Below are 11,545 nucleotides of genomic sequence, written 5' to 3' on the forward strand. Positions count from 1 at the left end.
CGCCCCCCCCCCACACCCCCCCACACACCCCATTGAAATGGAATTTATAAAGAAAATATATACTTTAACCTGTGTCCGCCCCCCCCCCCCCCCCCCCGAGAAAAATGGCTGAAAGAAAAACTGGTTGTGTATTGTTTTTTACTTTAAGTTTACTTTGTTATACGTATGCTATATATAGGCCATATGCCTAAATAGCAGGCCTATAAAACAGGGGGAGTGGGGTAAGCCAAATTATTTGTTTAAATTACCATATGCTAAAAAATAAGGGATTGTGATATTTGAGTTGAGAACCTTTGCTTCAGCTCTAGGATCATTATTATATAAAGAAGGGGTTTACGCTGTCACATGATCTATCACATGAGTAAACAAAATGGCAGCTGCCGTTTGTAAATTAGTTTTTCTACTAGTAACAACAACATTAATATTGACATCAATAGAGCAGGTGGGCTAAACCATTAAATAGGATTTCCATTACGAAAGCCAATGCTTGATTGAAATTATTACAATTTACCGGTCTATTTTAATTAATATTTACGATGTGTCGGTAAAACTCCATAGCGTATTTTATTCCCCGCTTCCAAGTAATTAGTAATCCAAGGCTTCACGTTCACCTCCAGGCTCCAGTTGAGCGTATTTTATTATAAAAAACTAAAAACACACAAAAACGTTACCAAAACATTGGGCTTATTTCTTTATGAAGTTTTGATTTAGTTTTGATAATTTACTTTTGTCAAAACTTGAGAAAAATCCAAATTTGGAATATTGAAATTAAATGCTATAGACTATAGGCCATAGGCCCTAGGCCTAAATAGTAAATATTAAATAAACTTTTATGAACCCCAAAACTGAGGCAACACCATTTCAAATAGCTATTGCCCAAGCTATGATGTAGATCTAGATCTATGCTGATAATTAAAGTTAGTGTGAACTCATGTTGAACCAGTGTTTCTTCCAGACTTTTTTCTCCGGGGGGGCACTTGAAATTTTCGGGGGGGCGGTAAACTTTCTTCGGGGGGGGCGGACACTGTTAAAAGTATATATTTTCTATATAAATTATATAAATTTCATTTCGTTCGGGGGGGCGGTAAAAAATTTTCGGGGGGGCTTCGCCCCCCCGAAGCGATGCCTGGAAGAAACTCTGTGTTGAACCCTTGACCGAATAGGGATTTTTCTCCCGCTGACGATCACACGCTATTTAATTGGAACTGTCCTAATGCTTTTTTATGTTGTTTTTTTATTTACCTTTTCTAATTAAAACTCACATTCATATATTAAACCATAAATAGATCTAGACATCTAGGTTCTAGCACTAATCCTAGTGTTTTCCTAATGTTTTTGTGTGTTTGGGTTGTGTTTATATTAAAATACGCTCAACTGGAGGTGAACATGAAGCGGGGAATAAAATACGCTTAAAATGGAGTTTTACCCGATGTGTCTGTGTACTAACTAACAAGTATTAAGTAACAACACAACAAGTAGTAAGTTAAAGTAGTAGTGAAAGTAGTGGTACTAACTACTACTTACTTACTAACTACTACTTACTACTAGTACTACTAGTAACTAGTTACACACACTGGACACAGTGTAGTAGCTCAGTTGTGTAGATCAAATTACTTAGAGTTAATAGTATATAAGTACTGCTATGACATGACCAATGACTCAGTACTGTTCAGTGGTTAGAGTTACATTGAGTGTAGTCTATAGTAGTCATACTGGATGATATTTAGAATCGACCCTTTGAATCCCGGACAGATCGTCCCCCCGGCGTGGCCTCAACCAACCGGCGGGCTCGTTGCATTGAGTTAAATATAAACTCAAATTGATTTATGCTTAATTGTTACTTTAGTTTAGTAATCTAAAGCCATTATTGTCAAATATATATATATATATATATATATATATATATATATATATATATATATATATATATATATATATATATATATATATATAATTGTTACTGTTCTCCTCTATTTTCAGATCAATGGTGAAAGAAGATTTGAGATAGATTATTTAAACAATACTTTCTTAAAGGATGGTGTTCCCTATCGTTATGTATCAGGGAGTATGCATTACTCCAGGGTACACCCAGGTTACTGGAAAGATCAGCTGATGAAAATGAGAGCTGCTGGGCTTAATGCTGTACAAGGGTATGGTAAAATATTAATAAAATGCAATTGTCTCTTTACTATATCCTAAAATGTATAAATATAATTAGTAACTTTACTTACATAAATTTTTATCCAAAAAATTGGTGTGTCTGTTTAACTACAAAGCTTGCTTTTAATTCTCCTTTTGAAATACTACTAATGCACATTTTATAAAGTGATTTTCTTCTCATATACAAGTATGCAATTACCATAACATCAATTCCTTTCAGTTACGTTCCATGGAATGTTCATGAACTTACACCTGGCAACTTTACGTGGAGTGGGGCATCAAACCTAACTAATTTTCTAGAATTGGCCCAGGAAGCTGGTCTAGGTGTGCTTCTGAGACTTGGACCTTACATATGTGGAGAATGGGAATTCGTAAGTAGTCTGAATATGTAGAATATGGATTGTGTAAAGTGTAATCCTACTTATGTTGAGTATGAGAATCTGTAATTAGTCCAAATATGTTAATTATGGGATTTTGTAAGAAGTGTAAGTGTAAGCTTGCTTATGTTGAGTATGAGAATCTGTAAGTAATCCACATATGTGGAGTATGGAATTTTGAAACTAGCTCACATATTTGGAGTTGTGATTGAGAATTTGTTAATTTAAATAGTAAACTGTGGTTCATTACTGATATCAAATGTGTTTCAGGGTGGCTTTCCAGGCTGGCTTCTAACAGAGGACCCAAACATGGTTTTTAGAACCAGTGATCCATGTGTGTACAATTTTTTTTGTAGCGAATTTTTTTTTTAATTAAATATTAAATGTTAAATATAAGATCCATTTATTTAAAAAATAATATTCTATTTACAAAACTATGTAACTTATGTTACTCTTGTATATTTTTGTTACAGCCTATTTAAAATGGGTTGACAAATGGTATACAGAGCTTTTAACTAAAATAAAACCATATTTATACAACAATGGTGGTCCCATTTTAATGGTACAGGTATGTATACTAATTTAAAATTATTGCGTTTAAAATTATTTATTTTATATTAATGCACTTAATGTTCCATACAAACCTATTTCAGATAGAAAATGAATATGGAAGTTATTTTGCTTGTGACCAAGATTACTTGTATTACCTTCGTGATAAAGTGAGATCTATACTTGGTAGCCAAGTAATAATTTATTCTACTGATGGCGGGGCTGATTACTTTCTTAAATGCGGGAAAATTGATGGGGTGTATGCAACGATAGATTTTGGAGCTACAGGTAAGAATCTTTATCCAACACAATATTCTTTTTTGATATCTAAAATAAATTATATTATAAAGTAAAATTATAAAGTAAAAAATAATGCATTTTTAAATCTTGCAATGCCGTATTTGCATTTTCTAGCAAATATTGAGGATAGTTAACAGGTTAAATATGTAATTAAATGTATATGTAATGTTTCTGATTTTTAAAACTAAATTTAAAAATGTTTGCACTGTAGTCTATGATTTATAATCAGACGTGATGTTGGTTTTCAGATGATCCTGTGGGAGCATTTCAGTCCCAGAGAGATTATGAGCCGTTCGGGCCACTGGTACGCACAGAATATTTTTGCTATTTACTTAAAACAGGATAGATATTACATTTTATTGATTAAAAATTCTTTATTTTTACAACTGTTACATGAATTGAGAATTTGATCTCATGTTAGGTAAATTCAGAATTTTATCTTGGCTGGCTTGACCATTGGGGAACACCACATGAGACTACAGATGCCACACCTGTTGCTAAAAGTCTTGACAAGCTATTAGCATATGGAGCTAATATCAATATGTATGTCAGCATCTTAAAAAACAAAGAAGGCCAACTTAAAAACTTTTACATCATTTAAATTCTTAAAAACTTGCACATCAATTAAATTCTTTGTGTAACTGTACTTATTTCTAAACTGAATTTTAAATTTCTAATGTAGATAAACTTAAAATTTAATTTTTTTTTAATTTTTAAGTACACATTTCATAAAATCTGCATTAAATTGTATCAAATTTAACTATACTTACAATACATGCAACCATTATTTAAACACAACCTTTTTTACTTTCAAGATTCTTCCAAAAATGATTGCTTTTACATAAATCTGTCTGTCTCAGGTATATGTTTGTTGGAGGTACCAATTTTGGCTTTTATAATGGTATGCTCCAATATTTTCATTATATTTTTTTATTCTGAGTTATGTTGAGTAATACTTGATTAATATGAGATCAAATCGATCCATGTAAAAAAAATGTAATAATTAAAATAACAGCTCTCAATATTTCAAAATCAATTACTTATGATTTTTTTATATTGTATAGGTGCAAATATTCCACCTTATCAACCTGTACCAACCAGTTATGATTATGATGCCCCAATCAGTGAGGCAGGGGACATAACTCCTAAATTTTATGCAATGCGTGACATAATTGCCAAGGTGTGGTATATTTTTTAAAATCTTTGGTAGTTTAATATATTAAGATTTGCTATATAAATATTTAACTATATTCACAGCAATAGATTTTACATCAGTTATTTGATTAAAAAATAAATATCTCTATTCACAGTATTTGCCACTACCATCTTCACCTATTCCTCCAAGCACTAACAAGACCAAATATGGAGAAATCCCAATAGAATTTGTTAGTTGGCTACTCTTTTTAGATGAATTACTTCAATATTAAAACATTTCTATTATTCTACACAATTTTAATCAATCTTTTGTTGTTGAATCAAAGTTTAATTTCTAAATACTTCAAACAGTATTGGCTCTCAATATAATTTTAGAAACTTTTATTACTTTTTATTTACTTAGACTGTCTAATGTATTGATTTACAAAATCTCACTCTGATGTTTTTAGTTTTGGTGTGTTCCCACCTAGGTCTGTACAATACAAGATGCGCTGCCTCATCTAACACCAGAAGGCCCAGTGAACCTAATGTATCCTGTGTCAATGGAGCAGTTGAAATTTGTAAGTAATTATGGGATGTTGGTACATCCTGCACACTTTAGGGCTCAACTTCATTTAAATTTTAAAAAGAAAGACACATTGTCTAGATAATAAAGAATTATGGCTAACCTAATCATATATGGGATGTTGTGGTTAAACATACCATTACTAACTCAAAAAAAGTGTTCTTGGACTTGAATCTGTAATATTTTATTGAGTCCACCCAGTTCTAATCAGTACCTGACAAGCTAGGGAAAGTAATTGTAGCTGGCCTTACTATACTTTCACATGCCAAAGTCAAAGAGACAAGGTCAGCTCTACTTCATCTGCCTTATTGACTGACAAGTGTCACTTTTTTTTACTTTCCATAATCAAAGTTGTCTTTTTTTTTTTTTGTAAGATTTATGCTTTAGATTATTTTAAAACTATTTATTATAAAAAAAAACACTCTCTACGCTATATATAAAATATTTAATTTATATTATAAGTGACATAGTTGATGACAATTCAATTTTAAGTAATTGAAATTAACCTGAAGTGTTTTTTTTTTATTTTGTCTTGCAGTACAGTGGATTTATATTGTACAGATTTGTATTGAATGAAACATATAATACACCAACTGTCTTGTCCACTAGAGGTGTTAGAGACAGAGCTTTTGTAATGGTGAATTCAGTAAGTCTTTACTGTTGAAGTTTACATTTTCTGAATGAATGTTTAATATTGATGTCAAACTATTTCTAATATGCTTTTAATATTGTCTAATATTATATATCATCACTAGGCATACTGCCTAGCTTCGCTTAGGTTTTCGAAAAAATTAAGGAATTGAATAATTAATTAATAGGTGATTGGTTGCTATCGTAAATGCTTAGGGCGTAAATTTATACAGTGGAGTAAATTCATGATGCTTAAATATTGATGGAATATTCGCAAACTTATCACTCGCACGGTTATTAGAACTGCAAGGGTTTTCTCAATAGAATCAATCAAATATTATAAAAAATTAATTTCGCAATTAATTTTTACAATTTCAGTACAATGCAAAACTTAATTTATAACAAAATATTTATTTAAAACAATGCTATATTTTATGATTTTTGTTTTTTTCTTGAAAAGAGAATACAAATTTTTAAAAAATTATTACATTAAAAAGTTACTTCCCCTGTTCATAGACCAAATGACCAAATCTCGTATAATGAGAATTTCACTCGCGGTCACTTTTTAGCCCTCGTCGAGGGCTTTGAGTGAAACCGACAGGTTTCCCTAAAGGTCAAGCCATTTACCTAAGAGCATGCAAAAAATTAGCCAGATGTAAAGACGGTAAGTGCCCTCAAATCCGTTTTGAAATCACCCTCTGTTTTTCCCATAAAATACAAAGATTATATAGGGAAATACGACTGGTCAGTTTTGACCCATTTAATGAATTTTCCCGGACATGGCGAGTTTTTTGTGACACCATAAGGCGTTCTCCTACCACCTCACAAAATTTCAAGGGGGGTCGTCGGAGGAAATTTTTTTTCGTAATAGAGCTCATATAAAGAGAATTTCACTCGCGGTCACTTTTTAGCCCTCGTCGAGGGCTTTGAGTGAAACCGACAGTTTTCCCTAAAGGTCAAGCCATTGACCTAGGAGCATGCAAAAAATTAGCCAGATATACTGAGCTTAAGTACCCTAAAGTCTGCGTTGAAATGACCCTCTGTTTTTCCCATAAAATACAAAGATTATATAGGGAAATACAACTGGTCAGTTTTGACCGCTTTCCGAAGTTTTCCCAGATATGCCGAGATTTTTGTGAAACTCCTAGGTGTTCTTCTACCACCTCACAAAATATCAAGGGGGGTCGTCGGAGGAAAATTTTTTTCGTAATAGAGCTCATATAAAGAGAATTTCACTCGCGGTCACTTTTTAGCCCTCTTCGAGGGCTTTGAGTGTAACCGACAGTTTTCCCTAAAGGTCAAGCCATTGACCTAGGAGCATGCAAAAAATTAGCCAGATATACTGAGCTTAAGTACCCTAAAGTCTGCGTTGAAATGACCCTCTGTTTTTCCCATAAAATACAAAGATTATATAGGGAAATACAACTGGTCAGTTTTGACCGCTTTCCGAAGTTTTCCCAGATATGCCGAGTTTTTTGTGACACTCCTAGGTGTTCTTCTACCACCTCACAAAATATCAAGGGGGGTCGTCGGAGGAAAAATTTTTTCGTAATAGAGCTCATATAAAGAGAATTTCACTCGCGGTCACTTTTTAGCCCTCTTCGAGGGCTGTGAGTGTAACCGACAGTTTTCCCTAAAGGTCAAGCCATTGACCTAGGAGCATGCAAAAAATTAGCCAGATATACTGAGCTTAAGTACCCTAAAGTCTGCGTTGAAATGACCCTCTGTTTTTCCCATAAAATACAAAGATTATATAGGGAAATACAACTGGTCAGTTTTGACCGCTTTCCGAAGTTTTCCCAGATATGCCGAGTTTTTTGTGACACTCCTAGGTGTTCTTCTACCACCTCACAAAATATCAAGGGGGGTCGTCGGAGGAAAATTTTTTTCGTAATAGAGCTCATATAAAGAGAATTTCACTCGCTGTCACTTTTTAGCCCTCTTCGAGGGCTTTGAGTGTAACCGACAGTTTTCCCTAAAGGTCAAGCCATTGACCTAGGAGCATGCAAAAAATTAGCCAGATATACTGAGCTTAAGTACCCTAAAGTCTGCGTTGAAATGACCCTCTGTTTTTCCCATAAAATACAAAGATTATATAGGGAAATACAACTGGTCAGTTTTGACCGCTTTCCGAAGTTTTCCCAGATATGCCGAGTTTTTTGTGACACTCCTAGGTGTTCTTCTACCACCTCACAAAATATCAAGGGGGGTCGTCGGAGGAAAAATTTTTTCGTAATAGAGCTCATATAAAGAGAATTTCACTCGCGGTCACTTTTTAGCCCTCGTCGAGTGCTTTGAGTCAAACCGACAGGTCCGCCCTACGGCCAAGCCATTTACCTATAAGCATGCCAAAACTTAGCCAGATGTAAATAGGGTAAGTGCCCTAAAATCCGTTTTGAAATGACCCTCTGTTTTCCCCATAAAATACAAAGATTATATAGGGAAATACGACTGGTCAGTTTTGACCCATTTCCCGATTTTTCCCGGACATGGCGAGTTTTTTGTGACACCCCAAGGCGTTCTCCTACCACCTCACAAAATATCAAGGGGGGTCGTCGGAGGAAATTTTTTTTCGTAATAGAGCTCATATAAAGAGAATTTCACTCGCGGTCACTTTTTAGCCCTCGTCGAGGGCTTTGAGTAAGACCGACAGGTCAGCCCTACGCTCAAGCCATTTACCTATAAACATGTCAAAAATTAGCCAGATGTAAACAGGGTAAGTGCCCTAAAATCCGTTTTGAAATGACCCTCTGTTTTTCCCATAAAATACAAAGATTATATAGGGAAATACGACTGGTCAGTTTTGACCCATTTCCCGATTTTTCCCGGACATGGCGAGTTTTTTGTGACACCCCAAGGCGTTCTCCTACCACCTCACAAAATTTCAAGGGGGGTCGTCGGAGGAAATTTTTTTTCGTAATATAGCCCATATAAGGCGCCGGTCAGTCGAGGTCAGTTTTGACCCCTTCTCCGTAGACTTTTCGGCCAACCGTCACCGGCCTTCGTGTTCTATTGCCCGAAGGCACCATCGTGCCAAATTTGACGCGCCTGCGGCGCCGGGAAGTGCCATATCGGGCACTTGACCACTTTGCTTTATATATATAGATCATTACCCATCATCCCTGCTGGGGTACAGGCCCCCAACCAAAGATCTCCAGAGTCCTCTATATGCTATTTTCTCAACCTGATCCAGATGAAACCATCTTTGTGGTCATGTCACCAGGTTTTCTTGGTCGACTTCTTTTAGCGCTTTCCTTGAGGGTTCCCATGTCTGCTTGGTGCTATTGGTTGGCGGTCTGCACAGTGTGTGCTTTATCCAACTCCATCTTCTTTTTGTTATTATATACGTATCACACATAATTTATTTTTTTGTATAATACTGAAATTAATAATTATTATCATCAATAATTTTTAGTAATAAAATTCATTATTGAATATTAATTTTACTTTTAGGTCCCATTTGGAATTCTGTATAGAGAAGATTCAATGCAAGTACAAATAACAGGCAATAAGGGACATGTGGTAGACATTTTGGTTGAGAACCAGGGCAGGGTGGGATTTTCTACTGGTATGAATTTCAACACAAAGGTTAGATCAATCATTTCTTTTTTTTTTTTTTCATGTAACGACATTACCAGTAATTTCTTTTATTTGATTAATATTTTTTTACCTGTAAATGTTTACCTATTTTACAGGGTATAATTGAAAATGTAACCCTTGGAGGAAATGTTGTCACCAACTGGCAGATTTATCCTCTACATTTAGAAAATATCAATTCAAAATTAGTATCTGTTATGAAATCAAGGTTGGTATAATTTTATTGATCAATATTGACAAAAAAAATTTTTATAAAAATGTCACACTAGTTTGGAGAAATTGCACATGTTCAAGTTTTCATGTAAAAAGATATTTTCAAATTATGTCATTTAGTAACGCGCGATAAAAAATGTAATTAACATTACCCATCTCCTGATTTACGTTTTACTCATAGACATCTCAACTTTTTAATAGTTTTCCCCTAAAATATTAAATGCAAAAATATTTATAGTAGGCCTATATTAAAATATATTAATTCCAAAGTAAACATTTTAACATAAAATATACCTGAATTTATTTGATTGTTTCAGAAACATTGTTAATAAACCAATGAAGTCTCCTAATTCAAATCTAATGACTCCATCCATTTATGTTGGTTCTATAAACATTCCATCTTCTCCTGATCAACCACAAGATACATTCCTTGACCCACGCCCTTGGGGGAAGGTATACGCCTTGACTTTCATACTATTCTGATAAATATTTTAAGTTAAATTTTGTTTTCAATTTATTTGTTTAAGAAAAATAAGTTTTTTTTAATTATAAGCATTTATTAAATATTTTTTCAGGGACAAGCCATCCTTAATGATTTTAACCTTGGTCGGTATTGGCCAGGTATGGGTCCACAGGTTACATTGTACATTCCAAAATTTGCATTTAACAATCAAGGTGGGTTGAACCAAATATATCTCTTGGAGCTGGAGAATTCTCCTTGTTTCATGGACCAAGCACAGAATGATTGTTCCATTACATTAACAGATACTGCTTATTTAAATGGGCCTAATGGTCCAGGCAATAAACATAAACTTCCTGTTAGACAAGGAAATCCTGATTATCATTTATTACATTGACATTGTTTCTGTTTAAATGATGAATTGATGTCATCAGAGTGCAGAACATGAGCAATCATTTTCTTATTATTGCAGTTATCCTTGTTACCACATTAAAAATAGCATTTGCATTATGGACAGCATTGTATTAATTTGCCTTTCCAACAGTCAATTATCAGCTTGAAATACTATTTCGATATTTAGATGAATATTCATTGCTGAAAAGCAATACCTGGATATTTTCATGATTTTTTTTTAAAATATATCCTACATTATTATAACTTAAAGCATGTTAACTTTAATTTTTAAATTACATTAACATCATTCAAGGTTAATAACCATTCATTTTAAAACAACATACAGAATTTTTTGTATTTATTAAGTCATTTTTAAAAACTTATGATATAAGAGTATAAACAGGCATATCATTTAAAGTATTCATGTATGTTTTTGAGTTTAACAGAACAAAATTGATTTTGCACATAATTAATATTTTATTTTTATGAGTACTTGAACTTTCAGGCTCATTTATTTCAGTATTTTATAATTTTTTCTGGTCATGTGATAATTTTTTTTTTTCAAAAAGCACTGTAAGCCATCCATTTATATTGATACATCATCACTATTGATTATATTGTTCTCTTTTAATTGCTAGTAATACATTCTATATATTGATAAAATATGCATAATTTACCCGGTTGTCTTTATATTTGAGAATACAGTTTGATAACACACCTTTTAAGGAAGTAGAAAATTCTTGCTCCTGGCTACTCTACAAATAATCTACAAGACAATATAATGATAAATAATTAGAAAAACATGTAGTCTATAGGTACGTAGTTTATTAAAATCATGAATGTACACTTGTGCCTTAAAAATTTTACATTCTCAAATTGTGTATTACTTTTATGCATGTGATATTAAATAAATCAACTGGCAAATTTTTAAAATGTTTTGTTCTTTTATACTTTTTTTCCAATGTCTTTACAATAAGTTTAGAAAATAAAGAAAATGTTGATTATTCATCAAATTAGCAATAAAATGTAGTAATGTTTGAATGTGTTGTGGTTCTACTACTCAAATTGTTTTATTACAGGACATGGCTGTCCTGATCCATTAAATTTAACAAGCATTCAAGTTTTTCATAACTCATGATTAGTTAA

At 33.2% G+C, this 11,545-nt stretch overlaps 1 protein-coding gene across 1 annotated transcript; it reads left to right on the plus strand.

Moving 5' to 3' along the window:
- Positions 1-335: 335 nt before the first annotated feature.
- LOC131954840 (beta-galactosidase) lies at positions 336-11,326 on the plus strand. The gene is made up of 17 exons (XM_059318652.1): positions 336-442; positions 1,981-2,150; positions 2,381-2,531; positions 2,808-2,871; positions 3,011-3,105; positions 3,191-3,374; positions 3,635-3,690; positions 3,808-3,929; positions 4,247-4,287; positions 4,451-4,566; positions 4,697-4,771; positions 5,012-5,101; positions 5,645-5,752; positions 9,190-9,324; positions 9,432-9,541; positions 9,864-9,999; positions 10,122-11,326. Exons 1-17 carry the CDS (start codon positions 371-373, stop codon positions 10,401-10,403), a joined length of 2,007 nt encoding a protein of 668 aa, XP_059174635.1. The 5' UTR covers positions 336-370; the 3' UTR covers positions 10,404-11,326.
- The last annotated feature ends 219 nt before the right edge of the window (positions 11,327-11,545 follow it).

This window comes from Physella acuta, unplaced genomic scaffold (assembly GCF_028476545.2).
Source record: "Physella acuta isolate Inbredline_101_S28 unplaced genomic scaffold, ASM2847654v3 ptg001034l, whole genome shotgun sequence".
Lineage (NCBI taxonomy): Eukaryota > Metazoa > Mollusca > Gastropoda > Physidae > Physella > Physella acuta.